Source organism: Capsaspora owczarzaki (genome assembly GCF_000151315.2).
Source record: "Capsaspora owczarzaki ATCC 30864 unplaced genomic scaffold supercont2.1, whole genome shotgun sequence".
In the NCBI taxonomy this organism is placed as follows: domain Eukaryota; class Filasterea; order Ministeriida; family Capsasporidae; genus Capsaspora; species Capsaspora owczarzaki.
Genome location: NW_011887292.1, coordinates 2,472,945 through 2,499,314, shown reverse-complemented (window position 1 = coordinate 2,499,314; position 26,370 = coordinate 2,472,945). Strand labels below are relative to the sequence as shown.

General features: G+C 52.8%; 9 protein-coding genes and 1 pseudogene across 10 annotated transcripts; 5 read left to right on the top strand and 5 right to left on the bottom strand.

Moving 5' to 3' along the window:
- CAOG_00777 (hypothetical protein) lies at positions 1-2,685 on the top strand. Its single transcript, XM_004365591.2, has 10 exons — positions 1-152; positions 269-572; positions 656-805; positions 943-1,073; positions 1,176-1,355; positions 1,447-1,561; positions 1,665-1,754; positions 1,837-1,988; positions 2,075-2,302; positions 2,398-2,685. Exons 1-10 carry the CDS (start codon positions 36-38, stop codon positions 2,635-2,637), a joined length of 1,707 nt encoding a protein of 568 aa, XP_004365648.2. The 5' UTR covers positions 1-35; the 3' UTR covers positions 2,638-2,685.
- Positions 2,686-2,768: 83 nt separating this feature from the next.
- CAOG_00776 (DEAD box ATP-dependent RNA helicase) lies at positions 2,769-6,828 on the top strand. The gene is made up of 7 exons (XM_004365590.2): positions 2,769-2,950; positions 3,092-3,707; positions 3,812-5,314; positions 5,454-5,904; positions 6,011-6,084; positions 6,175-6,327; positions 6,440-6,828. Exons 1-7 carry the CDS (start codon positions 2,790-2,792, stop codon positions 6,701-6,703), a joined length of 3,222 nt encoding a protein of 1,073 aa, XP_004365647.1. The 5' UTR covers positions 2,769-2,789; the 3' UTR covers positions 6,704-6,828.
- Positions 6,829-6,884: 56 nt separating this feature from the next.
- On the top strand, positions 6,885-9,220 carry CAOG_00775 (hypothetical protein). The gene is made up of 8 exons (XM_004365589.2): positions 6,885-7,213; positions 7,562-7,847; positions 7,948-7,961; positions 8,084-8,133; positions 8,225-8,344; positions 8,452-8,523; positions 8,588-8,674; positions 8,789-9,220. Exons 1-8 carry the CDS (start codon positions 6,991-6,993, stop codon positions 9,101-9,103), a joined length of 1,167 nt encoding a protein of 388 aa, XP_004365646.2. The 5' UTR covers positions 6,885-6,990; the 3' UTR covers positions 9,104-9,220.
- A 42-nt stretch (positions 9,221-9,262) lies between these two features.
- Positions 9,263-10,582, bottom strand: CAOG_00774 (hypothetical protein; the record flags this gene model as incomplete). The annotated part of the gene is made up of 5 exons (XM_004365588.2): positions 9,263-9,450; positions 9,586-9,854; positions 9,969-10,156; positions 10,260-10,426; positions 10,531-10,582. 5 exons carry the CDS (start codon positions 10,580-10,582, stop codon positions 9,263-9,265), a joined length of 864 nt encoding a protein of 287 aa, XP_004365645.1.
- A 158-nt stretch (positions 10,583-10,740) lies between these two features.
- CAOG_00773 (hypothetical protein) lies at positions 10,741-11,410 on the bottom strand (annotated as a pseudogene; the record flags this gene model as incomplete). The annotated part of the gene is made up of 3 exons: positions 10,741-10,894; positions 11,118-11,188; positions 11,335-11,410.
- A 265-nt stretch (positions 11,411-11,675) lies between these two features.
- CAOG_00772 (methionyl aminopeptidase 1) lies at positions 11,676-13,714 on the top strand. Its single transcript, XM_004365586.2, has 7 exons — positions 11,676-11,888; positions 12,180-12,299; positions 12,404-12,495; positions 12,585-12,736; positions 12,818-13,020; positions 13,099-13,311; positions 13,450-13,714. Exons 1-7 carry the CDS (start codon positions 11,702-11,704, stop codon positions 13,644-13,646), a joined length of 1,164 nt encoding a protein of 387 aa, XP_004365643.1. The 5' UTR covers positions 11,676-11,701; the 3' UTR covers positions 13,647-13,714.
- Positions 13,715-13,721: 7 nt separating this feature from the next.
- On the bottom strand, positions 13,722-17,193 carry CAOG_00771 (acyl-CoA synthetase long-chain). The gene is made up of 7 exons (XM_004365585.2): positions 17,043-17,193; positions 16,170-16,300; positions 15,994-16,058; positions 15,770-15,883; positions 15,521-15,666; positions 15,265-15,409; positions 13,722-15,149 (listed from the first exon to the last, which is right to left on the bottom strand). Exons 1-7 carry the CDS (start codon positions 17,150-17,152, stop codon positions 14,226-14,228), a joined length of 1,635 nt encoding a protein of 544 aa, XP_004365642.2. The 5' UTR covers positions 17,153-17,193; the 3' UTR covers positions 13,722-14,225.
- A 263-nt stretch (positions 17,194-17,456) lies between these two features.
- CAOG_00770 (ribosomal RNA assembly protein mis3) lies at positions 17,457-19,750 on the top strand. The gene is made up of 7 exons (XM_004365584.2): positions 17,457-17,517; positions 17,849-17,911; positions 17,991-18,160; positions 18,284-18,685; positions 18,881-19,120; positions 19,251-19,445; positions 19,547-19,750. The coding sequence occupies exons 1-7, from the start codon at positions 17,505-17,507 to the stop codon at positions 19,625-19,627; spliced, it is 1,164 nt and encodes a 387-aa protein (XP_004365641.2). The 5' UTR covers positions 17,457-17,504; the 3' UTR covers positions 19,628-19,750.
- CAOG_00769 (hypothetical protein) lies at positions 19,619-24,168 on the bottom strand. Its single transcript, XM_004365583.2, has 15 exons — positions 24,076-24,168; positions 23,796-23,886; positions 23,603-23,700; positions 23,423-23,515; positions 23,249-23,331; positions 23,038-23,147; positions 22,794-22,935; positions 22,522-22,706; positions 22,325-22,430; positions 21,951-22,216; positions 21,392-21,839; positions 21,140-21,284; positions 20,887-21,040; positions 20,687-20,785; positions 19,619-20,592 (listed from the first exon to the last, which is right to left on the bottom strand). The coding sequence occupies exons 1-15, from the start codon at positions 24,152-24,154 to the stop codon at positions 19,797-19,799; spliced, it is 2,895 nt and encodes a 964-aa protein (XP_004365640.2). The 5' UTR covers positions 24,155-24,168; the 3' UTR covers positions 19,619-19,796.
- A 529-nt stretch (positions 24,169-24,697) lies between these two features.
- On the bottom strand, positions 24,698-26,255 carry CAOG_00768 (H2A histone family protein). The gene is made up of 3 exons (XM_004365582.2): positions 26,235-26,255; positions 25,291-25,377; positions 24,698-25,182 (listed from the first exon to the last, which is right to left on the bottom strand). Exons 1-3 carry the CDS (start codon positions 26,235-26,237, stop codon positions 24,856-24,858), a joined length of 417 nt encoding a protein of 138 aa, XP_004365639.2. The 5' UTR covers positions 26,238-26,255; the 3' UTR covers positions 24,698-24,855.
- Positions 26,256-26,370: the final 115 nt, after the last annotated feature.

Sequence of the window (26,370 nt, the reverse complement as noted above, 5' to 3'; positions counted from 1 at the left end):
ACAGCGCGTCGTCGGGCGACCGACCGACCTTCCGCATGCCATGGGCGCTGTGTCTGTACATTGTTGTTATTGCCGGAGTCGGACTGCCCGTGTGGTGGCGAACGACAACCATCTACCGAGCGAGCTTGCCGTGCGAACTGCTCGTCGCGCCAGTGAGTTGACGGGTGGCTTTTGTCGCTCTGGTGGTTGGTAATGACTTTGATACACTCACTGTACCACACTTGACCTGACCTTGGCAATGGTCGCTTGGGGCTTTGGGTGTTGTTAGACGGGCAGCGAGTCCGACCAACTCCCTCTCGCAATCCAAGTCGTCCTCGATCCCGCTTTGCTGCTCGATGCACAGAAGCGGCCGTCAGCCGAGTTCAGCGTCTCAGACCTGGAACGTGCGCTCCATTCTCAGGCACACGAGCACGCGCGCACGTTGTCGTCCAAGGTTGCATTTCGACCGGTTGTTTCAGTCATCACAACTCAGACAAACGAGCGGATTGCGCACACCATTGAGGAAATGGCTCGAGCATTGAATGCCAACAGCAATGCCGGCGATGGCCATTTGAGCACGCAAAAGATTGCAGGTATGAACTCCAGGACGAGTTTGAGTGAGTTGTAGCAAAAGGGGGAAATTGGTGTTCTGACTTTGTGCGAGCAAACCCGACAGAGCAAATCGATCCGCCGTACTTTTTTGCAGCAAACATGACACCAGGGTCGGGTACGGTGTTTGTGGTGGCAGACGCAAGATTGCCTCGGATTGTTGTTGGCAGCTCTCGGCTGTTGATTGCAAATCTGTTTCCAAGCGCTGCTGCCACTGGTGTGTTCGACAGTATCCTTGCTTGTTGCGCTGCAATGCATTTCAGACATTAGTTTGGGGCGCACCGTATGGCGGGCATTTGCAAATGACGCTCACCATACTTGGAAATTGAATCTGACTTGTGACGATTGTTGCAGAACCAATCGAAACTATTGTGGCGCGTGTACTCTTTGAGCAAATGGCTGATGTTGGCGCAACCTCCTTGTCCTATGACCAACCGGACGATACTCTTGCGAAGCAGGCCGAGCAGAACTCGGGAGATGCCTTGGTGAGGGAGGGGGCCATCACTACTGCGAGCAACATCAACCGTTTTGTGCATCTCACTGATTCGTGTGCATCGATCTCGTTGTGGACACTTTGGCATTGTCAGCGAGCAAGACGAACCTTTTCCACAGCTTCATCGTTTGAAGTGTTGTTTACCCTTGCCCTCGGCGCGGGATCGTCCAGCTCTGCAAGTTCATCTTATTGGGACCCTCGTGCCATCTATGCAGCACTTCGACCATTCCTAGCTGCAGTTTCCGTTGACGACGCGCCGACCGTCTCGTCTCAGGTGAGTGCTGTCCGGAGACGCGTCGTTGAAACGATGGCGCTTTACCTTCTCCCTAATTTTTTGCCATTGTGTTTGCCTTTTTGGCATTCAGATCATTTACGAAGCTCAGCCTCTCGTCACGCCTACATTTGACAAGAAACTGAATGCGTTTGTACTGCGACCCGATCAACTTCAGCATTTTGTCAATTCGCAAGACTGGGGCTTGGGTAATAGAGTCCGCTCAGCTTGCTTTTACAACTCCGAAGCTGCAAGACCCTCACTCTTTTTTTTTGCAATTCATTTGGCTGGTTGTTGCCCTCTGACTGACAGGGTTTTCGACTCACAACAATCCAGTCGTTAACCTGCTCGTGTTTGAGCCCCCGCCAGAACTGCGACCCTTGCTTCTGTTGGATGCGACTGGTAAAAGCGCGCCTCAGAGTCGCTTGGCTTGAACTTTCTGTGCTGACTTTTCACCAACCTAAACCAACCTTTGACTTCCCAGGACATCCGGCCGCACAAAACGGATTTCTAATCCCGCGATGGGGAGGGGTTCTTGTGGTCAATCCGACCGCAGACCAAGCAGTGGAATTGTCCGAAATTTGCTCTGTATTACTGGCACAGCTGCGCCTGCTCATGGGACTTCGGACACAGCGAGTAAGGCGGAGACGGGCCGCAGTGTGGCGTGGTTGTTTGGTTTTTTTTTTGACGGATTGTCTGACTTGCCCTTTTGCGATGTACAGAGCCGAATGACTGAGCTGGACACAGTCCACGTCTTGTTGCCTCGGCAGCTGGCGGGACTGACGGACTTTGAGCACGATTCGCTACTTCGCAGTCGGTGGCTCGAGCACTTGGCGTCCGCCCGCCATTCGCTTAAGTCCTTCTGTCAGTTGCTGGACACAATTCCCAACATGGTTGTTAGTGACGAGCTGCAACGCAAAGTCGACGTCGCACGGGCTGCGATGGGACAGGTAAAGCCATTGATAGTGCTTGTGTGTTTGGCTAATGCGAATGTTGTTGGGGCATGAAGCACATAAACTCAAGTACACGGCTTGCTTGTGGACAGGCAAACTCTGCCATGCAACGTAACGCGCTGCACGAGGCATACAGTCTCTCGAAGCGCACAGCGCACATTGCAGAGGCTGTCTTCTTTGACAGCAACGCGTTGTCGCTGCTGTATTTCCCCGAGGACAACAAGTATGCCATTTACGTGCCTCTTTTCGCCCCAGCGGGACTGCCAATCCTAGTTGCCGTTGTCAAAGCACTTCGTCAATGGCGTGCCGCTGCAGCTGCACCATCAGCATGATTGGATTTCGGACGGAAGTCTTTGTCAAATGCAGTTAGTTTGTTGTGATTTCATCCTTCTCAGACTCGTGGTCTTTTAAATGTTTCCAACAACTCAATATGACTTCCCTAGTTGAAATCCAGTCCTTGTATTGATCACAGCCGAAGACGACAATGAACGGCAGCGACTCTGGCAGCAAGCGACTGCACGAGCAGGACGCCGCCGGGTCTAGCGCCGATCCCAGCACCAAGCGACTGCGGCTCGACGAGGACGCAGGAAATGCTTCCGGCGAGCTCTCCAGCGAGGAACTCGCCAAGCAGAAGCGCCGTGAAAAGTGAGTGGAGGGGGACTTGGAAGGGGGGGGGGCGTTGGAGCGACGACGACGACGATCAGAGTTGAGCGGAACACCCGGGGACTGTGCATCTTGATGCTCACTTTGACAGAGCTGTGGTTATTGTGCTTGATGTATTTGCAGATTGGAAGCGTGGCGACGCGAGAAGGAAGCCGCTGCCGCTGCCGCCGCTGCTGCTGCTCCTGTTACTGCTACTACGGCTGCTGCACCAGCAGTCGCGGCCAGCATCGGACCCGCAGTGTCATTGGGCAAGGTACAGCCAGCACCTGCGGCTCCTGCTATGACCATCTCGATCGGCGGATTGGCCAGGCCAGGCGCACAAGCGCCCTCAGTGTTTGGTCTCAGTGGCGCCAAGCCAGCCACGATCCGAGCATCCGTGTTTGGGAACGACAATGACGATGATGATGACGACGATGGCAGTGGCAGTGCTGCGCTGTCGACTCTGACTCTGGGCGCCGCACACCGAGCGCGAAAGTCGAAACTCGCCAAGCTCGACCTGAACGCCGACGACGACGAGAGCAACAGCCTTCCTGCCGCGACCACCAACGCGCAAAAGCAAGGAAACTCACTAGCAGAGCAATCGAATGCCAATCCAACAGGATCGGGAGCAGTCGCTCAGCCGATGGATGTGGCGAAGGCTTTCAGCAACGGTGCCGTCAACAAGCAACAGGGAGACGATGATCTCGACGCCTACATGATGAACGTCCAGGCTACCGTTCGAGAACTCAACATTCGCAAGGTAAAGGTGGTGCACGAGCCTGTTTGTATTCCATTTGTTGATTTTTTAAAAATTGGTTTGTTTCGTTGCTCATCTCCATCACGCCTTTTCTGCGTTGACACCAGGAATCGGGCCAGCCAGCGACGGCCGCTGCTACTGCAATGACGCTGGACTCGGAGCTGCAAAGCGCCGATCAGCTCGAGGCGGACGATGCTGCGCTGATTTTCGGCCACGGCGACAACGAAGATTTGCAAGAGAAGGCAAGGAACGTTACCGCCAAAAAGAAGGAGCTCGGTGCCGTTGACCACTCCAAGATTGTCTATCCCGAGTTTTCAAAGAACTTTTACAAGGAGGTGCCCGAGCTCGCCCGCATGACCGAGCTCGAGGTCAAGCAGTATCGACGCGAGCTGGAAAATATCAAGGTCAAGGGTGACCAGCCACCAAGGCCGATCAAGAACTGGTCCCAGTGCGGCGTGAACGCACTCACCCTCAAAATCTTAACCGACAAATGCAAGTTTGAAAAGCCGACGCCCATCCAAGCACAGGCGGTTCCCGCCGTGATGAGCGGTCGCGATCTGATTGCGATCGCGAAAACAGGCAGCGGCAAGACGCTTGCATTCGTCTTGCCCATGATTCGGCATATTCTCGCACAGCCTCCGCTGTCGGCGGACGACGGGCCGATCGGCTTGATTCTGACGCCGACACGCGAGCTCGCCGTCCAGACCTACACCGAGTGCAAGCGTTTTGCCGCGCCAAACCAGCTGCGAACCGTCTGCCTCTATGGTGGCTCGGCCATCACCGAGCAGATTGCAGACTTGAAGCGAGGCGCCGAGATTATCGTCTGCACGCCTGGCCGCATGATTGACATGCTGACCGCCAATTCGGGACGCGTGACCAACTTGCGACGGGTGACGTACCTCGTGCTCGACGAAGCGGATCGCATGTTTGACATGGGCTTTGAGCCGCAAGTGATGCGCATTGTCAACAACATCCGGCCCGCGCGTCAAACCGTGCTCTTCTCGGCCACCTTCCCGCGATCGATGGAAACGCTGGCGTACAAGATTCTGCACCACTCCCCCTTGCAGATCATTGTCGGTGGCCGAAGCATTGTCTCGAAGGAAATTGATCAGCACGTCCTGGTGATTCCTGAAGCCGAAAAGTATCTGCGCTTGCTCGAGCTTCTCGGCGTGTGGCAAGAAGAAGGGAGCGTGATTGTGTTTGTGGAGCGCCAGGAAGCCGCGGATATGCTGCTCAAGTCGTTGTACGCGTCGGGCTACCCGTGTTTGTCGCTGCATGCCGGTTTGGACCAAGGCGACCGTGAGGAGACCCTGATTGCATTCAAGGCCGGTGATGTGCGGTTGCTCATTGCGACGTCTGTCGCAGCGCGTGGCTTGGATGTCAAAGAGCTCAAACTTGTCGTCAACTATGACGCCCCAAACCACTACGAAGATTATGTTCACCGCGTTGGCCGAACGGGCCGTGCCGGACGGAAGGGTACCTCTTACACCTTCCTCACGCCCGAGCAAGGCCGCTTTGCTGGGGATATTCTCAACGCGCTCCAGCTGAGCGGAGCCAATGTGCCGGAAGAACTCAAGCAGCTCAAAGAGCAGTACGAAGCCGATGTGAAGGTGAGCCGTGTTTGTTGTTGGTGTTGTTGGTGTTGTTGTGGTTTTCGAATGCCGGTGAGCGGGTTGTTTTAGGGGTGGATTGTTTGATGTACACCGAGCGACTTACCATGGAACTTTGGGTTGTTGTTGTGTCGCACAGTCTGGCAAGGCGAAAGGCGGAAAATTCAGCGTTCGCAAGGGCAAGGGCTTTGGTTTTACGGACGAAGAAAACAACAAGGCGAACGCGCTCAAGAACATGCAAAAGGCTGCAATGGGCCTCGGCGAATCAGACGACGAGGACTCTGGGCCGAGTGCATCCACACCATCTACAAACTCTGCGCTTGCCGCATCCGCATCGGCTGGTGGCGACGACGACGACGGGCCCGACGCGCTCGATGAAGAGATTGAGCGCAAGCTCAACGCCAGCCGCATTTCGAGCGGCGCGCCTGCTCCTAGTGCGGCACCCGCGACCGCCACGAGCGCTCCAGCTGCCACAGGTCAAGTCAACAAGGAGGCACTTGCTGCGATTGTCTCCTCTGTTTCCAACCGCATTGCCGCGGCCAGCGGTGGCGGAGAGTCTGCAGCTGTACCCGTCAGTGTTTCTGCCGCAGGTACGACAGTGTGGTTGATTTTGGGTTTTTTAGTTTTTGTTTGGGGTGCATTTTGCTTTGCTCGCGGCACTCACAGCAAAAATGCTTGCTCGGATACCCTTTTCAGCGGAACGTGCTCGTCAAATTGCCGCATCTATCGGTCGCCGTCTGCCCACTGCTGCAGGTTCCGCCACTGGAGATGTAAGTACCCTGCTCTTGCCCAAAGTTTCGTTGACTCGAGGACTGTTTGTTGCTTGGTCCATCTCACTCACTTGAGCTATTGCTGTTCAGGCTGCAAATCCCGCTGCTGCTATGGCTGCCGCTGCTGCGTCCGCGGCTCCCCCTCCTCCCGCTCTCATGGCCGTCGCTCCCGTTCTGCAGTTCATCGAGCATCTCGAGATCAACGATTTCCCTCAACGCGCACGTTGGCGCGTCACTCAGAAGGTAAATTGCATACCTCTGTCTTGGGATGTTTGCTGGTGGGCTGTTCCGACATCTCACTGCTTTTGTTCGTTTCCATGTCATCTCTCTCTCTCCCCTATTTTGTCGACAACAGGAGGCCGTTTCAGCAATTTCGGAACTGTCGGGTGCCGCTCTGACACCCCGAGGCGTGTTCATTGGGCCTGGCAAAGTGCCCGGGCCCAACGAGAAGAAGCTCTACATTGTCATTGAGGCAGACAATGATTTTGCGGTGCAAAAAGCCAAAACCGAGATCAAGCGCATCATCCGCGAGGAGCTTGCGCGCGAGGCCGACAACGCGCTTCAGAATCGCAACCTCGGCGGTTCGACGAATGCCCCTGGTCGCTATTCAGTCTTGTAGCGGTAGCAATGTGCCCCCTTTTTTTGTTTTGCTCCTGTTACAAGTGTACCGTGTTTCTTCCCCCGCTCCCCTTTGGTTTGATCTCTGTTTTGCCAAAGTTAAACGATCGATGACTTTGTTGAACGATTCCTTTTTTTTTTTTTCTAGTCTTTTTTTTTTTTTTTTTTTTTTTTTTTCGCGTCATCTTCCCCAACACCATCGCCAACTTGCATCCAAGCAACCCGTCGTCAATCGCACCCCCTTCCCCTCCCCACACATACACACTTTTTGTCTCTCGTATACACACCATGCAGTCCACGGCGGCCGAGTTGCTTCTTCGCTCAAGCCGAGTCGCAGCAACGGCAGTTTCAGCGTCCCCACGCTCAGTCCGCAGCAGCTCCATCACGCCCCGCTCCAGCGCCCGGGTCGGTCCGGCTGCCGTAGCGCGCGCCTTCACTAGCACCCCCTGTAGCCATCCGCGTCTGTCGTTAAGCCCGTCCGCCGCTCTGGCTGCCCGTCTCCCGTCTCCACGTGAGTTAGGAGGAAGTTTTGCTGGTTTATCACAGCTTCTGCCATCACCAACACGCATGGAGAATGAGATGCAATGCAGTAGCATGGTGCTGTGTCGTGTCTTGTGTCTGAGGAAGCAGTGGGCAGGCTGGTGCTGGATGATGATACACATGCAAAATAGAGTCATACGGAAAAAGCATGATCCGTCAACCGAACACCCTTCCCTCCCTCGGTCGTTGAGGCATGACAAAAAGCAATGGGAGACGAAAATCAGCGATGCACCCACCGCGATCAAGAGAACTGGGGGAAAGCGATGAGAGTCGATCTGCTGCTGCTTCTAACCGAAAATCGTCCTGCTTGATGTGACAGAATTGCGCGCGCAATCGTACAGCTCGAGTAGCTCACCAGCACCAGCTCAAGCGCCGCCATCGAGTGCTGAAGCAAACAACAAAGTCACTACTACTACTACTGCTACTGCTGCTGCTACCAATGGCAATGCGCTTGCAACCGTGGATGCTGCCACAAACGCAGATGAACAGGCGACCAAAAACCCAAAGGACGCCTCGACTCAAGCCGATGCTCCGACCACCAAGAAGCCAAATTTCTTCAAGCGGTTCCAGATTGGGTTGCTTGATCTCACTCGCAAGACACCAGCGTAAGCTTGATGACAGCGAGATGGCACATCCGCCAATCTTTTTTCTTGTTCTTGTGAGAAGCGCCAACTCATTTTTTTTCGTTGATTGTTCGCATTGTAGGTTGCCTCCAAGTGGTATGTGCATGTTGTGCCATCTTCAGCTCGCATACTGTCTGTCCAGGAGAGGAGGGGAAAGACGTGAAGTTGAGGGGATGTTGTTCATGGCTCACGGTTGTACGGATTGCATTTTGGTGCAGCTTCTATGCTCAAGCCATTCGAAGCAAGCACCACACTGAGCCACAGCAAGGTAACGAGCATATGCTGGCCTGCACCCGGTTTATACGTGGGTGCGCGAGATCGCTCATCATATTCTTTATTGGGAATCGCTTTTCTCGCAGTACGCGGTCAAATTCCCATCTCGCGTGTTGACAGCGATCAACGGCCAAACGGTTGATTTATCGGAAGCCTTCACGCGGGGTATTTCGATTGTGTCTGTGGCATTTGATCAATTCGGCGCGGTAAAGCAAAGCGGGACGCTTGCATTTTTTTTTTTGCCATCTTGCTTTTTTTTTTTTTGGCTGTTTGCTTTGCTCACGTGTGTGTTTTTTTCTGCTTCTTTCCTCAGCTCCGCAACGCGTCATTTACGCACGAATTTCGAAGCCAATACGGATCCAATCCATACGTGAACGATTTTGAAGTACGGCAGTTTTTTTTTGAACTATCAAAAATCCGCACCACTGACATTCACCGTTGTGTCACAGATCTTGATGAACCGCATGCCGATGATGCGAGTGTTGCAACCCATGTTCAACCGAAATTTGTTGGCAGCCATTCCACAGCAGCGTCATGTACGATGTTGAGCATGGCTTTTTGTTTGCAGATCAAAAGGACTCGACAGGTTTTTTTTGTTGCTCATTTTCTGTTGTTTTTGATCTGAACCTGGCATTTCTTGACTGGCACAGGGCTCAGTGTTCAATTTGCCAGCGGTTGACGAAGAATTGGCAGCAGAGCTCGGCATTCGCTTCTACACTGGCAATTTCATCTACCTCGTGGATGAGCAGGGACTCATTCGATGGCAGGCCGTCGGGAAAGCCCTTCCTCGCGAGGTGACTGCAATGATCCACTGCGCCAACACACTATTATCCACTCGAGGACAGCACCATTCTGTCACTCGCACCAACGGCACTCGAATGCTATCGACACCTTCCGATGTGGTAGCAGCTGTGAGCGCACAACTTCCTCCCTTGCCATCTGCCCCCTCGTCGCGCAGTCTGTAGAAATGTCTTGATTGTTTTCTGTTTCCCCGCCATTTTTTGCATTTAGTCGGAAATGTTGAAAATGCAAGCCATTCCCAAAACCGCGATTTTTTTGTATTTCGTTTGAGACATTTGAACGACGCTTGAGTTATTAACAAAGAAAGACAGAGTTGTGTCCAATCACGCCTGATTCGCATCTTCTGCCAAAACATTCAAAAACATGTCCAGAACCGGCCTTGCCGGCTTGGGATCGCTGACAACGCTAAAGTGCACCGTGCTTTTGCCCAGAAAGTAGTCGTGGCACCACAGCGAGTTGAATCTTGTGTCGATTCGGCGCCAAGACAGTGTTTGGAGGTTTCGAGTGATTTCTGCAAGACCCAAGGAAAACAAGAAAAGGAAAACAAGAAGAGCATTCAAAAGCAGGACAAGGAAAAGTCAGGTCGCAACAGGACGCAGTAGAACAACGTTCCCCAAACACTACAAAGCCACAATGATGACTTTACCAGCTCTGAGACGCCCGATCGACCGACTTATCGCAGGAGTGGTGATTTTCTTTTCCTGCGGCTCAGAGTACGCACGAGCGCTAATGTTGCAGAGCGATTTGGGGACGCTAGAAAAACCAGTGTATGTGACAGAAAAAATGTCGTGATCTTCGTCGGCGGAATAATTAAACCAGTCGAAGGGAAATCGCGCAATGTCGGCAACCTGCTTGACCAGACCAACCGTTTTGGCGACCAGCCCGATCGAAGGATGCTTCAGTCCCTCGTACGAGCTGATAAAGGGAAGAAGTGCATCACATCAATTGTCATTAGCAACTCCATACCGATCCCAAAACCCAAACCATGCAAAAAAAAAAAGAGCAAACAACAATAGCACCCTTGCTTACTCAGAGGGTCGCTGACACGTCTCGCCGAGATCCATGCCAACAACGTCGCCAGGAGTGTCGAAAGGATAGTCACAGGCGATTGCGGAGCTCAGGTAGTCAACTTGAAAGTCGAAATGCGTGTTGGACACAAGCGTTCGGCTCTTGAAGAGGCCGAGGGCGAGCATATAGCGGCTGGTTGGCACTGCAAGCTACATGGCGACGAAGAGAAGAAGTGAGTGAGCGATCGCACTATCGCAGAGGCAGCATCATTGCGGAAATGATTGGCAGCACAAGCTCTGCCAAGAGTCTGACCTCATACAACAAGGGCTTGAAGGAGCCTGAGCCTGCAGCGCCTTCGTCTTGCAAGTACAGCTCGGTGACGCACTGCCCGCGCCAAAACAACTTGGCAACACGTTGTTTGCTCTCATAGAAAACCCAGCGGGCGACATTGGTGAAGATGCGGCGATTGTCTTCTTCGCCTGTTCCGTTTCGAACGCAAAAGACAAAAGGACACAACAAGCAACGTCAAGTCAAGCTAGTACATGTTATATGACTTGCTCCCAATACAGAAGTGGCAACGTACGAGTCTCGCAATTGTCGCGATCGTAGCTAATGCCAATGTGCGGCGAGGCCATGGACATGTACGCGACAGGCACCATGCGTCCGCTTTGAAAGTAGTTGCGCTCGTACAGCCATCCAATAGCGTATCTGCGCAACAATGCATGCAGTTGAGTTTTGAGCGATGCGGCATTAGATAGCTTGATCGCGGTTCGGGTTGGTGCCTGTTCTGTTCTCATACCGAGAGAGCAGTCCGCCGAGGGAGGGCGAACAGTCTTGATGACTTCCGGCAATGCATGCACAAACCGCTCGAGCTCGTCTGCCAAGCGAATCCCAGCGACGTGGATGCTGTCGGTGGTTTTCCCGCTATTGACGGTTGAAACAAAGACCTGAGCAGAGACAACCCCCAGAACAACCCCACCACCGCCACCACCGGCCACAAACAAAGGACAATGATGAGCGACCAAATGGGACGAATCAACACAAACACGGCGCTGAGGGACGAACGCGTGATGACACGACGCTGATGATCGAGAACGTGTTCTTTGAAGCCAGTGGTCATCACTTCCCCTAAGACACAAGTGGGACGACCGCGAGCAGACCAACACTCACCTTGAAGTCACGGAACCCCGGGTGGACCAGCACGCGCGACTCGAGCAGCCTCATGTCGCGATGGCCGCCAACTGAGAGCCGCCAAGCAGGATAAAAAAAGAAGAGGCAGAGACAGGATGAGCTCCAACGGGGTGGCAACAACAACAACATCCAAAAGACAGAGCAAGGTCGAAATCAGCATGAAGTCATGTTGGTGGTGGTGGTAGTGGGTGCTTACGGGGTGAGTCGAGGCCGTGGACGAGCACGACGAGCTGCAGCACACCCGACTTGAGCGCGGCTTCGGGAAGGGACATTCACAAGTAGAAAAGACTGGTCGATCATCAACCTCATCCATCTTCATCCTTCCTCAATCCATGACAACCAAAAAAGAGGTATCACGAAATGGCACGATCGCTGCTCCATCTCAGTCTGTTAGAACGAACAAATCTCAACGATCAATGACCCCCTCCCTCCATCCCTCCATCCCGTCATCCCTCAAGCCGACTCCATTCATCTCTGTTTGACTTTTGTTAGTTTTTATCTAGTCAGTACATCATTGGGGGTTTAAGGTTGCACACTCCTCCTTTCAATAACAACGTTTAACGATGGCTGATGCAACGACTGCTCCGACCGCGACTGCGACGCGCGTGTGCTCTGGCGCCGGGTGCGGCAAGCCCGCCAAGATGCAGTGCCCGACGTGCCTCAAGAACAGCATTGCAGGCGACAAGACCTTCTTCTGCGACCAGGACTGCTTCAAGCGCAACTGGGCTGCGCACAAGCTGGTCCATCCCGGTGAGTGCGCTCCTCCTACGACGACGGCGGCAAATCCACCCCATTCGCAAAGCCGCTCCTGCGCGTGGAGCTCTATAGCTTTACATTGCTGGGGAGTGGTTGGGGGTTTGGGGGTTTGGGTTCTGAGTCGAGACGGGCAACTGGCTCTCTGCTCTACACGCGGTCTTTTTGCTCTTTGGCAATGACCAACGAGACCCCTCCCTTGGCATGATCACACACACACACACTCTCTCTCTGCTAATGTCCTCACTCACGAGTATGAACGTTACGTTGAAAATCATGTCACCACAGCGGCGCCGCTCAACAACCCTTGGCCTGGGTTTGAGTTCCGTGGACCCCTTCGCCCGTACCCACAGACGCCGATGCGCACCGTCCCTTCGCACATTCCGCCGCCGGATTACTCAGTGTCAGGTAACCATGCATGTACCATTCCTGCGTGTTTGACGGAGAGATCCAGGAACAAAAAAACAAACCAAAAACTGATTGTGACACGATTCGTCCCGGTCTCAATCTAGGCATCCCTGAAAGCGAGCGTCGCGAGCCCCAGTCCTCCATCGCTACTCCGTTGAGCCCTGAGCGTATTGCCAAGATGCGTGTTGCCTGCCGAGTGCGTCGTCTCGCGTTGATCGTGTGCACTTCAGTCTCCTCTCCTAGATTGCTGACTTTTTCTGCTTGTTCTCGAATCGCTTCGACCAGCTGACGCGCGAGGTGCTTGATATCGCGGTGGCTGCTGTTCGTCCAGGCGTCACAACCGACGAGATTGACCGCATTGTTCACGAGGCCACCGTTGCTCGCAACGCCTATCCGTCGCCTCTGAACTACCGCAACTTCCCCAAGTCGTGCTGCACGTAAGGCAAATCTCCACAAAAGGGGGGAGGGGCGCAGGATCAGACAAGCTTGACTTATTTCTTCCTTCTCCCTCTCCACAGATCTGTCAACGAGATCATCTGCCACGGCATCCCCGATCTCCGCCCGCTGCAGGAAGGCGACATTATTAACATTGACGTCTCGGTGTACTATGACGGCTTCCACGGAGACCTCAACGAAACTGTTTTCGTTGGCAAGGTGGACGCTGCTTCCGAGACTCTTGTGCGCAACTCTTGGGAGTGTCTGGAGAATGCCATTGCAATGGGTATGTTTGGAGCGAGCGGTTTGATGTGGTTCTGCGCCTTGCGCGACTGGTTCCTGATCATTGGCATCTTCTGAACAGTCAAACCTGGTGTTGCTTTCCGAGATTTGGGCAATGTCATTTCCAAGACGGCCCACGCTGCCAACCATTCCGTTGTCCGCACGTATGTCGGCCACGGCATCAACGAGCTCTTCCACACCAACGCTCCAGTGATTCCGCACTACGCTAAAAACAAGGCGCCCGGCGTGATGAAGGCTGGGCATGTGTTTACGATCGAACCCATGATTAATGCTGGTGAGTGCTGGTTTTGGTTTGTGTTTGATTTTTTTTTGTTTTTTTTTTGGGTTTGCAGCGATTTTTTTTGGTGGCGAGGCCTCTCAAACGCAGAAAAAAGACTCATCTCCATGCATGTGACTCATTCTGTATTTGCAGGTTCCTGGCAAGATGTTACCTGGGGCGACGAGTGGACTTCGAGCACAGTCGACGGCAAGCGCTCGGCCCAATTCGAGCACACGCTTCTCGTTACGGAAACCGGCGTCGAGGTGCTGACTGCCCGACCACACACCACCAAGCCACACTTTTACGACCAGCTAGAGGCGCAGAAGGCTGAGGCTGCAGCCAAAGCATAAGGCTCGAGACTGGTCGTTGTTGGAAACAGGATTTGTGATCATTAAAAGCCCCAACAACACAATGTAACGGCGAAATTGCATGCAAAATGATGTATTCATGAGTGACAGAGCGAGGGAAAAAAAACCACAAAGCAAGACTAATTCAAAACAAGCAAAACGCAACGAGGAAAAAAAAAAACTCCCCTTCAAAATCCAGCCTAGGACTGCTTGGGAAGCGATGCGTACATGGCATCCAACTGGGTCTTGAACGCCTTGGACAGCTCGGGACGCTTGCTCTTGAAGGTGGGAGTCAGAAGGTTGTTCTCGACGCTGAACAGCTCGTCGTGAAGGTGAATGGCCTTGACAAGCTCGAGCGCGTTGAGCTTCGCTTCCTTGGCAATGCGGACAATGTCGTCAAAGATGGCCTTCTTGACCTCGGGGTGGGCGCACAGAGCAGAGTAGTTGCCCTTGAGGCCCTTCGAGGCAGCCCAGCTCGGCAGCACGTCCGGATCGGGCACAATGACGGCAACGAGCGACGGTTCAAGCGAGCTGCCGTACACGAATGCCTGAGCAATCAGCGTCGAGCGCGTGTAAATGTTTTCAATCTTCTCGGGAGCAATGTACTCGCCCTGGGCCCAGCTTGAAAGATATGCTTCTTGCGATCAATGATGCGCAGCCTGGCCGCTCGGCGTCCCACTCGCCAATGTCGCCAGAGTGCAGCCAGCCTTCGCTGTCGAGCGCCTCGTCCGTCTTGGCCTTGTCGTTGAGGTAGCCACGGAAGACGTTGGCGCCACGGAAGCAAATCTCACCGCGGTTGTCCTTGGAAAAGTAGTTCATGTCGGGCACATCTGCAAGCTTGATTTCGTTGCAGGGCAGAGGAGCACCGACGTGGCCGACGGAAAAGTCGCCAGGCACCGTGGTGGTCGAGGCGGCAGACGACTCAGTCTGGCCGTAGCCTTCAAACACCGGGCAGCCAAGCGCAGCGCGCAGGAAGGTCAGCACGTTGCCGCCGATGGGCGCAGCGCCGGTCGCAACGACGCGGACGCGGCCACCAAGCGTGGCCTGGACCTTCTTGAAGACCAGCTTGTCCCAGATGCTGTCGCGGCGGCAAATGCCCTGGGCGAGTTCAGCCGACTTGGAGGCCAGAGCCTGGTCGAACAGGAACTTTTTCACACCACCAGCCTGGGTGACCGTGCCGACAACCTTGTCGTAGATGCGGTTGAGCAGGCGGGGCACCGAGCAGAAAATGGTCGGGCGGAGGGCGGCAATGTCCTCGACCAGCAGCTTGACGTCTCCGCGGAAGAAGCCAATCTGCGCACCAGCCGGCCACAGACCAGACTGCACAATGCGCTCAAACATGTGCGCCAGCGGGAGATAGCTGAGGTAGACATCGTCCTTGTTCAGCGCCAGGAAGCGGTCCAAGCATCGGAAGTCGGTCACAAAGTTGCCGTGCGTAAGCATGGCGCCCTTGGGGTTGCCAGTCGTGCCAGAGGTGTAGCAGATGGTGGCGACATCCTCGGGGCTCTGCAAGAAAAAAAAACCCCACAAAAAAAATGCGGGAAAAAGTGGAACGGGAAACAAAATGGTTGGTGCTCTTGTTTTCTTGCAATTGCATCAAATCTGGCATGTGAAATCTTACCGGAGGGCGGTGAGGAACAGGCTTGGCTGCGCCTTCAGCCTCGATCTCGGCAAAGGAGAGGAGGGCAACGCCAACGGCCTTGAAATCAGCACGTTCCTTGTCGGAAACGCTGCCCATCTTGACAATCTCCTTGAGAGTCTTCATGCTGGAGAAAGCAGCAAGCCATCACCATCGAGCGCAAGTGGTTAGATGAAGATAGGAACGTTGTTGGAACTGTTTTCGCAGCTTTCGAACAAAAAAAAATCATGAAAGTTACCGAGGCGCAGAATCCAGCAGGAGAGCGAGCTTGGGCGGATCGCAGATGATGGTGCGAATCTGGGCCTGATCGACAATAAACTCGGCGGTCTCGGCACCAAGAGTGTCGTAGAGCGGGACGGTGATGAGCGAGTACGCATTGCAAGCCTATCCAAGGGGGAAAAAAACAAACAAAAAAAAATCACACTCACGACACCGTTAGAGTAGTCGTCCACACAAGGAGGAACATCAATACGAGTGGAGCACTCACTTGCTCGGCAATAACCCACTCGGCGCGGTTTTGGCTGTAGATGCCAATGTACGACTGCGCCTTTGCTCCATGGTGGACGAGACCCGAGCCAAAGTTGGTCAAGCGCTGGCCGACCTGCATGCAAGGTACAGAATTTCAAACTATGAGCGACAAATGTGGGAAATGTCATGGACAGAATTACAAAAGAAAAGGAGCAAAAAAAAAGAGGAAGAACCATGACAAACCTGGTTGTACGACTCCCAGACGAACGGACCGTTGCCAGTGCGGGTTCCAAGGCAGTTCGAGTCGCCTACAAGTTTAGTGGCGGAGAGGGGTGGTGGTGACACGGAACAATGAGCGCATTGAGCAGGTGGGACACGAAAACCCACAGAGACAACTCAGCAACCATGGATCGACAAACCTGCTTGCTTGATGCCGTGGTGGAAGCCCTCGTAGAGGGTCTTGATGTGGTAGTCGTGGTACGACAGGAGCTTGCCAGGCGACGATGCGTTGCGGCGGATGTGTTCCTTGGCATCGACCTCCACAGTTTGGCTGGCAGAAGCGAGAAGAAGAGAGAGAGAAAAAAAAGAAAAAAGAAAATAAAAAGGCAGAGCGATGCGAAATGTGAGTTTCTTTTGCAAGGTTGAAGGTGGTTTCGTTTGTGTCTTGCTGCGTGTCTTGTATTGGGGCTGCGCAATCTCAAGATCGCATGAAGGAAGAAGATCGGAAGCAGGATTCCAAGAAGAAAAAGAAAAGAAACGAATAGGGAGCCCAGACTCATGCAAATCCAAAAAGCAAGCCGGGTAACCAAAAATTATGAAAAAAAAAAGAAAAAAAAGAAGAAAATCACAAAAAAGAAAGAAATAATCACAAAAAAGAGAGACGACAACAAGTGCGCATCGACACCACACGACACGCATACGCCACACCACTGCACGCACTGCACACAATGGCAGACACCCTTCCCCCCTCCCCCGCCCCCTGAAATCGCAATCCCAGCGAAAGGGGCGTGCGTTCCAAACTTGTTGATTTTTTGTAATTATTATTATTATTATTTATTTTTTTGCTTTTTTTTGCTAGATCAGCGTTTTGTTTTTCGAACACTCACTCTTCTCACCCGCAGTACGAAGTGAGACAGCGCTATTGAGCGCAATGATGATCCCTGCACTGCAAAACCCCGCTTCCCCCTCCATCTCTGGACCAGCAGCATTGGACCAGCAACATTTTTTTTGTTTTTTTGTTTTGTTCTGTTCTTTTGTTGTAATTTTCCCCCCTTCTCTACAAACAAACTCACCAGTGGACATCAATGGGCTGGTGGACGGGCTTCGGGCCAGGGCGCGTGGCAATGTACACGCCGAATGCCGCAAGAGTGGCTGCACCCACGGTGTAAGCGTTGACGTCCATGACGAAGGGTTGAAAAGAATTGAACGGTAGTACAAAATGGAAGAGTGGACAATAACTCAAATCTGGGCGACGGCTGACAGCAATGACAAACATCCAGCATGAATCATCATCATCATCATCATCATCAAAGTACACTACACTCGAGACACAAAACAGGACAAGCAAGCCAAGGGAAGGGGGCACAGAAAAGCCAAATCCTCTCGCTTTTGAGCTTGGATTTTCAAACAAGGTCAGCCACATCCTATTGTCACACAGCAGCTTGCTCATTCAACACGAATTCTATATCGTGTTAGTCTTATTTTTTGTTTGTTGTTCATTTCCTTCAAACAAAAGTCCCCAACCAGAATCACAAATGGACGCTGGCGGTGAGTGAGCTTGCAGATTGAACTTTGCCCCTCGTTTTCGCTTGGACACGCTCCAACAACCACTCTCCATCCCTCACCAACGCACTGCAGAGCACGCGTCAGAGCCACAGTCACCAAGCGACCGCGATGGCGCTGCAGCAGGAGACGAAAAGGGGGAGCGGGGAGCGGAAGGGACGCGAGCTTTTCGTCTGGACGCCATGTGTGTCGCCGCCAAACCCAGAGGAGCGGGCTCCAACCTCTCGAACAACGGCCTCCCCATCGCCTCCCCATCACAGGAAGCGATTGAAAACTCACTTGTTTTGCTTGTTGTGCGGGGCGGATGCTCAAACAGAATCAGCTGCTGCGGCGTCGACTGGCGAGACCAAAGTCAAGCGCAACTATCGCAAGGACAAGCGTAAGCCACCTCTCACGTTGTACCATCGTCTTGGCAGGCACCCATACTCACTACCATCACATTGTACTGCTTGCAACAGCTTGGGACAACGACACAATCGATCACTGGAAGATCGAGACCTTCACAAACGAAGACAACAAGGGCGGCTCGCTGCTCGAAGAGTCCTCGTTCGCCACACTCTTCCCAAAGTACCGCGAAAAGTACCTCAAGGAGGTCTGGCCTCACGTGACCAAGGCGCTCGATGATGTGGTATGTTTTGGGGTTGTTGTCCTTTTCGGGAGGGCCGGGGGGGGGTTGGAATCGCCTGCAAAAAACGCGTCAAGCTGCTGCGACCTGCTCACTGGTGCTTCTATCTCATCTCACGACACGCAGGGTATTGCTTGCGAGCTTGATCTCATCGAAGGTAGCATGACGGTTCGCACCACCAAAAAGACGTTCGACCCGTTCATCATTTTGAAAGCGCGCGACCTGATCAAGCTGCTGGCACGCAGCGTTCCGCTCGCCCAAGCCCTCAAGATTCTGGAAGATGATGTTGTTTGCGACATTATCAAGATTGGCAACATTGTGCGAAACAAGGAGCGCTTTGTCAAGCGACGACAACGCCTGCTTGGTCCCAACGGCGCCACTCTCAAGGCGATCGAGTTGCTGACCGACTGCTATGTTATGGTGCAAGGCAACACTGTTGCCGCAATGGGCGGCTACAAGGGATTGAAGGAGGTTCGCCGCATTGTGGAGGACTGTCTGCACAACGTTCACCCAATCTACAATATCAAGGTTCGTTCTGTTGTTTCATGTTCGCGCATGTGTTGTTTCCTTTGATTCTGCTGCCTTTTTTTTTTCGAGAGAGGCTCTTCTTTGTGCCACCTCTACCGCGGTGCCCTCCTTTCTCTTACGATCTCATCCACTTTTTGCCTTTCGACCTCTGCTCACTTTTTTTTTGCCAATACGTTCCTCGTCACCTCCCATCAGACTCTTATGATCAAGCGCGAGCTGGCAAAAGACCCCGCTCTTGCAACCGAGAGCTGGGACCGCTTCCTGCCACAATTCAAGAAGAAGAATGTCAAGCAAAAGAAACCCAAGATCACAAAAAAGGAGAAGACTCCCTTCCCGCCGTTGCCCCAGCCCAGCAAGATCGACTTGCAACTCGAGTCCGGCGAGTATTTCCTCAAGGAAGACGACCGTCGTGCCCAGCTGCGACAAGAGCGTGAGGTACGAAGTTTCTTTTTTTTTTTTTCGTTCTTTTTTTGGGTTTGTTGGTTTTGGTTTATTGCGATGGTGGGGTGGGGAGGTTTTGCTCACCTTCTTCTGCTCACCCTCGTCTGCTTTCTATACTATATAGGAGCGCCAGGCTGAAGCTGCAGAGGCAAAGCGCAGCCAACGCGAGAAGGCTTTCGAAGCCCCCGCTGAGCCTGCTCATCCCACGCGAAGCAAGGACGCGTCTGCCAAATCTGCCGCATCTGTGGCTGCACAAGACCCCACGACAACCAAGAACATGGATGTGGAAGCTCTGAAGAACCGACTTCGTGGCGAGAAGGTAGGATGACTGCTTTGTTCCATTGAAACAGTTTTTGCGCCCATTGTGTTTGCTGTGGCTGACTTTATCTGCACCTTTGTTGCTTTCTATTTTGCTCGCAGCGTCGACACGACGATGGCAAGTCGGTAACTAGCAGCGATTTTGTCCTCAAGCCAAAGTCAAAGAAGTCTCGCACCGATTAACAAAATCCAAAACAAGGGTTTTTTTTATTTGTTATTTCATGACATTTTGATTGAAAACTCATTCTTGCTGTTGCTGTGCACGATACTGCGTCCAAGTAGTCCCAATAAAATGGATCGCGCGAGTGTGTGACAAACAAACATGCGGCTGTTCCAGACCGCCAACTTTATTTTAGTAGTGTGGCCGCGCAAGTTGGGCCATTGCTTCACCGCCAGCTCGTAGCCGTTCGAGCAAACTGGTGGCCAGTTTCGAGCAGCCGGGCAGCGAGCTTAGGCGGGCGAGCAGCGCTTCCACGAGCCGATAGTGGTCGGCTGGCTCGAGCATTCGTGCCAACCGTTGATCTCTGTTCTCTTCGTGGGCGGGGATGAGTGACTCCATCATGGCACCAAGGCGGATGGTCAAACCGGCATCGGCCAGAAAGGTGATGAGAGTGGTCATCCAATATTGGTACTCGTACACGGACAGCAGCGCGACCGACGCGGCAATCTGGTGCTCCAGATAGGCGACCGTCGCTGCACACTGCAGGTCGGGGTCTCCACCAAGAGCGCTGGACATTACTTGCGCTGTACTGAGCGGGCCCGGGCCGATGCTGTGTTGAAGGGATTTCAGTGGGCCGACCGCAGCGTTCTGCTCGGCCACTTGCTTCACTGCGAGCGCCAGCGAATTCGGCAGCGCGTAGCGGGAACGAGTGCTGCTGGATTCCAGCGCGGGCAGGGTGGACGGGAGGTGAGACGAATGGGCCGAGCATGCAAACAGCCGGTTGGCGTTGTCCACGACCAGCAGCCAGGCACGCAGCGATGGATCAAACGCGTAGCACTGGTACGCAGCAGGAACGAGCAAGACAATGACTCCTGTCACGGTGATTGTGGCTTCGACCTGGTATTTTGCAATGACATGGGCTTCAAGTTGGTCGAACACGCTGCTAAACGGCTCTGCGTGCACCGTACACACGAGCGATTCCAAATTCCTGCATTCAAAACAAAATCGGGGATGAGTTGAGAAGCAAACAAGCAGCTGGGGGATGGTTGTGCAACAGCAAGCAACCTGGGGTTTTCACTCACCAGATATACAAGTGCTTGTCCCTTGAAAGCACAATCAATTCTTCGTTGTGAATGGCAAGGAAGTGCACACCAGAGGGGATGCGAACTGCCGGCAAAATTCTGTCAAACCGAAAAACAAGAGGCAGCAGGAACAGCCAGTTAGATTGGAATTCAGACAAAAATGAAATGCAGAAGCAAACACGACAAGAAAATCGACTCGCCTTCGCCCTAGAATGCTAAATACATGGATTTCGCCGTCTTTACACAGCGCCACAACAAAGTTGCTGCTGCACGCAAGATACTGAACGGGGCTATTGAGCACGGTGTGCCATCTTGGCCCGGATTCCGAGTTGGGCACGGCGGTGATGTAGGCGACTAGAGGAATTCCACAAAATGAGATAGTCAGCCAAAAACAAATACCAAACACGAACGTGACAAAGGAGGAAAAAAAAAACACCACTCAAAAGTTCATACGTTTGATGTGGGTGCTGTCGCCAACAGGAATTTTTCGCTCGTCAGCCGACACACTAATAACTTGGTTGCTATGGTTGGAAAAGATTTGGACGCTGGTCAGCAGTTCTGGCGCAGAGAGCAGCAAGGTGCTCTGCACACGCGTGGTCTAGAACAAGAGAGAATACAAGAGCCGGACAAAAGTCAGTGGGCAACACGAAAAGCCCGAAGAGTGACAGCAAAAAGTAAGTCCGTATTCGAAGCAACAACAAGTACCTGTTCCTTCGTTTGCAAGGACTCTGGCTGCGACCCGGCCCCACGGCTGACAGGAGCACGTGAGGTTGAAGTCGTTGCCGTTGCAGTCATCGGGCCAGCAACGGAGGTGGAGGTAGTAGCAGCACTGCCCATCGGATTCACCCGCACGGGGGGTTTGGCTGCAGGAACGAGCGGAGCAGCGGCGGCTGGAGTCGTCGCGGGCATTCCCTTGGGCACCGCAAACGCTGGACGGTTTCGTTGCACAGGTTGAGCTGCCAGCGGTGCCGCGCGCGATGACGGCGGGGGCTGAGACGACGAAGAAGCAGCCGACTGAGCCGAGCTCGATGCCATCCCGAGTGTTTTGGGAACAGCCGTCAAGCCGTTGCCAGGGCCGACACGCCGCGGCACAACTGCTGCAGGTTGCCGCACTTGTGCCAAGGCCGTTTGAGGGGCTTCTGCCTCATCGGTGCTATCATCAAAGTCGCCAATCAACATTTGGGGGACGATTCAACTTGTGATGAGCACGACACATCTCATGAAATCACTCAACAGCGCTCGCAGCAACTCTCCTGCTCATTACCTAGCAACCAACAGTTGCGGTTGAATTCGACGACGCCCATCCTTGGCGAAGGACTCTGCCTGGGGCGCCGACGCGAGCAGCTTGGATGCTGCAATCGGCTTTTGGGGCAAGTTGTGCACTGGCACGACCGATGTGTCCATGGGGATTGCCGCGCGCTCCCGTTGTTGTTGCTCATACAAACTCAACTGTTCCGGCGTTTCGGCGATGAAGAAGGGCTCTGCATTGTCGTCGATGACCTCTCCATGCAGCGTTCGCAATTTCAGCGCCTGGCCACCATGTTATTGAAAAGCATGAGACAAATAGGTCGTCAATCCAAATGGTTCAAAAGAAACAAAAAAAACGGGGTAAGGTTTTGTCTCGAAAAAAAAAATTACCATCTCTGAGCGCGACAATGGCTCGCCGAGCTCTTCTCGAGAGAATTTCATGTAGCAAACAGTCCCGTCCAAAGATGCGGTGATCAGTTCGTATCCCGAGTCACCCCTGTTCAAACCGCGAAAAGTAATAGGCATCGTTGGTTCATGAGATGTTTTGTCAAAAAATCATCAAGCATGCCGAGCGACGGCTCCCGTACCAGCACATGTCAGTCACCGAGTCGGAATGGACAAACTTGGCCACAACTAACGCACGAACGTTGGGGCTCTTCCACACAGAAACGGCACAGTCCTGGCTCCCGAGAGCGCAAATATTCTGCGCCTCCGCCAAACGCTGGTTTGGATCCTTGACATCAGGTGAAACGAACATGAACGGACTAAATCTCTGTAAAAGTACCGGGCAAGTGAGGAGCAAGTTCGTGGTTGTTTTGAGTTCCACAATTCCCCCCTTTGCTTTTTGCTGAATGCGTACAGCGACTTGGACAGGCGCGTCATGACCAACCAAGTCACGAGTGCAGGCCCAGGAGTTGCGCTCAATCAATGCACACACAGGACTGGCTTTGTTGGCATTGTACGCATGGGTCGCGGCGAGAAACGAGCCATCCGCCGACCAGCTGTTCAAAAGCAATTGCCATAGAACAAAGCAAACAAGAAATGTTGGTCGTGAAACGTCAGGACAACGCATACAGACCATGTGCATTGTGCACAAAACCCACCTCAAGCGTCGGAAGAACAGGGTATCCTTTGCCTGCTCGAACGGCTTTTGAATGGCTCGCACAACTTCCCAATCGCGCGTTTGCCACACTGCAACTGTGTTATCACCAGACTATCACACACCACAGAGAGTTAGCAGTCACCCAATATGTCACTATGTCGGAGGAGCACAATCAGTAGGTGCAAAAACGCCAAACAATCGCCTCCACTCACTTGGCTGGCAAAAAACTCGCCGACCGGGTCCCATGCAATGCCTTTGACAGGGCCCGTATGGTACTCGAGCTTGTGTGCAAGAGCTGCCAATGGGATGCGCAACACCAAACACAGTGAGTTTAGCGACGGCCACTTTTTACAAAATCCTGCAATTTCACCACGAGCAGCTCGCACTAAAGTTTGTCGTGTCCCAAATGCAAATGACGCCGTCGAGGGAGCAGGATGCAAACTGGCGGCCATGCGGAGCCCAGGCAAGATCCGTGACATCTGAGCACCAATGCGGCAATAATGCGAGGCAAGGACTGAGCAAAAACTCCAAAGCGTTGTCGTGGCGAGAACAAGCTGACTACTCACCACCAAGGTGTGCTTTCAGGGCTTTCGTGTAGCGCCAGTACTCGATGTTGACGTCACCCTCCAAGTTGCTCATGACGAGACCGCCGAACGTTTTGTCGCTGAATGTTGCGGGTGAGTTGGTTCAATGAGCACATACCGTCGAGGATCAGGCTTCCCCCCCCCTAAACAGTCATCCAGTAGATGCAAGACGTACCTGGACAGCTGCCATATCACAATGGTCTTGTCATCGCCAGCAGATGCGAGCATATTTCCCGTGGGTGCCCATCGAACGCAACTGATGGCGCCTATTGAGAAAAACAAAATGAACGAAAATCGAGTGCCAGTGAGGATTGCGCAAGAAATACAAGCCATTTGTAGTTCCAGCGGTTGGCCATATGCATGTGCCCTTGATTCGCATTGGTAGTAAGGATTACAGCTCGGTGTCTGAGATTTTTTTTTTTTTTTTTTGGCGGGAAATGGCTTTTCGCTGTTACCTTCGTGGTTGGTCAGGGTCGCGAGCAGCAACGGTGTCAAATTGTCTCGCTCCACGGCTTCGTGGCGAATCGGATCCATGTTCCAGATCTGCACCTTGCGATCTGCGGGTGTTGAATCGAATCAGACAGGAATCGGGCTTCGAGTGTTAAGTGAAAAAAAAAAAAAAAAAAAAAAAAAAAAAAAAAAGGGTTTCGAAGACGATTGAGATGCTGTACCAGTTCCGCCTGTGGCGAGGCGCATGCCGGCATGGTCGATATCAATAGTAAAGATGGGTCCTGCCACACCACGATGCAACGCGCACCCGATACACCAAGCGAGAGCAACAGGGTCAGTTTCATGGCGAAGACGTGCGCCAAAGCCAAACCAAACCAAACCAAAAAAAAAAAAAAAAAAAAAAAAAAGCGCTGGTTGTGTAATCCATGGAGGCTTGAGTAGCAGCATTTGTAACGAACTCGACAAGTATGAATACAATAATGGATAATGGACACCAAACCAGAAAAAAAAATAAAATTAAGGACTGCTGTCGAGGAATCCAAAATCGAGCTGTTCCACCACTTTTGCTTGCTGCTCCCCCTCCTCCTGCTGAAGGTGTTAATCTAGATTGAACAAGCAAGACTAGTACTGAGCATGTGCATGAGACTTTTTTTTTTTTGAGCTCGAATAGAGCCCAGTTGGTTTTTTTTATTGTTTTTCGTTTATATAATTTTCTTGGTGTTGGTCGGGTGCAGGACGGCTCTACAACCTCAGCGATCCGTCCTGGCGCTGTGCAGGATTTTCTTTTACTTCGGGATGGGCTGGCCGGGAAGGAGGATCTTTGGCACCTTCTTGGTGAGGAGGGACTTGTGGATGTGGGGAATGACACCACCACCAGCAATGGTGGCCTTGATCAAAGTGTCGAGCTCCTCATCACCACGGATGGCGAGCTGGAGGTGACGAGGGGTGATGCGCTTGACCTTAAGATCGCGCGAGGCGTTGCCAGCGAGCTCGAGAACCTCGGCGGTCAGGTACTCGAGGATGGCGGCAGAGTAGACGGCAGCGAGGGCCGAAACACGGCCGTGGCTGGTCGAGCGCTCCTTGAGGTGACGGTGGATACGACCGACGGGGAACTGTATGCAAAAAAAAGAAAGACGGACGGACAGCGAGAAGCATGACGACGAGTGAGCGACATGGCGTTTTTTTTTTCTTTCTTCTTCTTTCTTGATCGGTAACGGTACCTGGAGACCGGCACGAAGCGAGCGGGTCTGCGGCTTGTTCTTGTCGTGCTTCTTCTCGGAAGTCTTAGCTGCCTTGCCCTTGCCAGACTGTCAGGATGGGAGTCCCACGGGAAGTAGAGGAACAAAGCACACGCAGCGAGAACAGCGAGACAAGGTGAGTGCAGGCTTTCAGCATCAACATTACGGCATGTATCGCAGCAATGACAACACTAGGAGATATGAGCGGGTGTAGAAGAAGTGGGTGGGCTGAAGACCGGCAAGCGAAAAGGGGGAACGAAAAGAAAAAAAAAAGCCAAAAAGAACAAAAAGCGCGGGAAAACGCTCACCCAAAAAAGGGAATCGAGTGGATTGAGTTTGCAATGGGAAAACACTAAAGTCGTCAACCCCAGGCCCGGATGGCACCAGACACGGCCGCAAGCAGCCAGGCAGTAACACAGACACACACAGACACGGATATGCAAGGCGGGTCGAGTTGGGATGCAACTGGAGCGAGAGGGCGAAAGAAATGTGTTTTGGGCGTGTGTGAGGAAAAAGAAAAAATCGAAATACCCAGCAAGCTGCTCCTTCAAGCGAAAAAACAAAAAAGGCCCTGCTTTACACGTCTCATCGATGCCTCCAAAGCGCAATTGAAAGGACGCAACACACACAAGCGTAGGCTACAAGTTGCACCCGCTGGAGCGATGCGAGATTGCGGAAACAGTCACAAAGTACAAAAACAAAAAAGAAAAAAGAAAAAAAAAAAGAAAAAAAAAAGCGCGCCAAAACTTCAAAAAACTCGTCCATGCTTTCTTCTGCTCCATTTGCGCATGATCTGCCAAAGGCAGGATCACAGCATCGGAGATAAGGAGCATTTCAAGAGAAACAAACGAAGGAGATCTCCGAGAGAGTGGAAGAGGGGGGAGGAGAGATGAAGCGAGCAAAGTGAAGATCATTGGCTACTTTACCATTGTGATGTTTTTACTTGATCAAAAAGTGGAGTAAGCGCAAAAAAGGCTTCTCCCAAAAACAGAACAAATACAAAGGTGAAATAAAATAAAATGCAAAACCAAAGGGAATGATGATGATCGTAATGCACTCTAT

What these genes read in the sequence shown, in the direction of transcription:
- CAOG_00770 (XM_004365584.2), top strand. An exon ending in CAACTATCGCAAGGACAAGC is followed by an intron (nt 17,912 to 17,990) that starts GTAAGCCACCTC and finishes TGCTTGCAACAG; the next exon opens with CTTGGGACAACGACACAATC. An exon ending in ACCGACTTCGTGGCGAGAAG is followed by an intron (nt 19,446 to 19,546) that starts GTAGGATGACTG and finishes TTTTGCTCGCAG; the next exon opens with CGTCGACACGACGATGGCAA.
- CAOG_00776 (XM_004365590.2), top strand. Translation starts at nt 2,790, where the DNA reads ATGAACGGCAGCGACTCTGGCAGCAAGCGACTGCACGAGCAGGACGCC. An exon ending in AAGCAGAAGCGCCGTGAAAA is followed by an intron (nt 2,951 to 3,091) that starts GTGAGTGGAGGG and finishes ATGTATTTGCAG; the next exon opens with ATTGGAAGCGTGGCGACGCG. An exon ending in CGTCAGTGTTTCTGCCGCAG is followed by an intron (nt 5,905 to 6,010) that starts GTACGACAGTGT and finishes TACCCTTTTCAG; the next exon opens with CGGAACGTGCTCGTCAAATT.
- CAOG_00768 (XM_004365582.2), bottom strand. An exon ending in CGCTTCGTGCCGGTCTCCAG is followed by an intron (nt 25,183 to 25,290) that starts GTACCGTTACCG and finishes TTTTGCATACAG; the next exon opens with TTCCCCGTCGGTCGTATCCA.
- CAOG_00777 (XM_004365591.2), top strand. Translation starts at nt 36, where the DNA reads ATGCCATGGGCGCTGTGTCTGTACATTGTTGTTATTGCCGGAGTCGGA. An exon ending in AGAACTCGGGAGATGCCTTG is followed by an intron (nt 1,074 to 1,175) that starts GTGAGGGAGGGG and finishes TGGCATTGTCAG; the next exon opens with CGAGCAAGACGAACCTTTTC. An exon ending in GCTTCTGTTGGATGCGACTG is followed by an intron (nt 1,755 to 1,836) that starts GTAAAAGCGCGC and finishes TTGACTTCCCAG; the next exon opens with GACATCCGGCCGCACAAAAC.
- CAOG_00772 (XM_004365586.2), top strand. Translation starts at nt 11,702, where the DNA reads ATGGCTGATGCAACGACTGCTCCGACCGCGACTGCGACGCGCGTGTGC. An exon ending in GCACAAGCTGGTCCATCCCG is followed by an intron (nt 11,889 to 12,179) that starts GTGAGTGCGCTC and finishes ATGTCACCACAG; the next exon opens with CGGCGCCGCTCAACAACCCT. An exon ending in GGAGAATGCCATTGCAATGG is followed by an intron (nt 13,021 to 13,098) that starts GTATGTTTGGAG and finishes TCTTCTGAACAG; the next exon opens with TCAAACCTGGTGTTGCTTTC.
- CAOG_00769 (XM_004365583.2), bottom strand. Translation starts at nt 24,154, where the DNA reads ATGGATCCGATTCGCCACGAAGCCGTGGAGCGAGACAATTTGACACCG. An exon ending in CCTGAAAGCACACCTTGGTG is followed by an intron (nt 23,516 to 23,602) that starts GTGAGTAGTCAG and finishes ATTGGTGCTCAG; the next exon opens with ATGTCACGGATCTTGCCTGG. An exon ending in CGACAGCACCCACATCAAAC is followed by an intron (nt 21,041 to 21,139) that starts GTATGAACTTTT and finishes GAATTCCTCTAG; the next exon opens with TCGCCTACATCACCGCCGTG.
- CAOG_00771 (XM_004365585.2), bottom strand. Translation starts at nt 17,152, where the DNA reads ATGGACGTCAACGCTTACACCGTGGGTGCAGCCACTCTTGCGGCATTC. An exon ending in CAGCCCATTGATGTCCACTG is followed by an intron (nt 16,301 to 17,042) that starts GTGAGTTTGTTT and finishes CGCTTCTGCCAG; the next exon opens with CCAAACTGTGGAGGTCGATG. An exon ending in CTGTTCCTCACCGCCCTCCG is followed by an intron (nt 15,150 to 15,264) that starts GTAAGATTTCAC and finishes TTTTTCTTGCAG; the next exon opens with AGCCCCGAGGATGTCGCCAC.
- CAOG_00775 (XM_004365589.2), top strand. Translation starts at nt 6,991, where the DNA reads ATGCAGTCCACGGCGGCCGAGTTGCTTCTTCGCTCAAGCCGAGTCGCA. An exon ending in CCACACTGAGCCACAGCAAG is followed by an intron (nt 8,134 to 8,224) that starts GTAACGAGCATA and finishes CTTTTCTCGCAG; the next exon opens with TACGCGGTCAAATTCCCATC. An exon ending in CCATTCCACAGCAGCGTCAT is followed by an intron (nt 8,675 to 8,788) that starts GTACGATGTTGA and finishes TGACTGGCACAG; the next exon opens with GGCTCAGTGTTCAATTTGCC.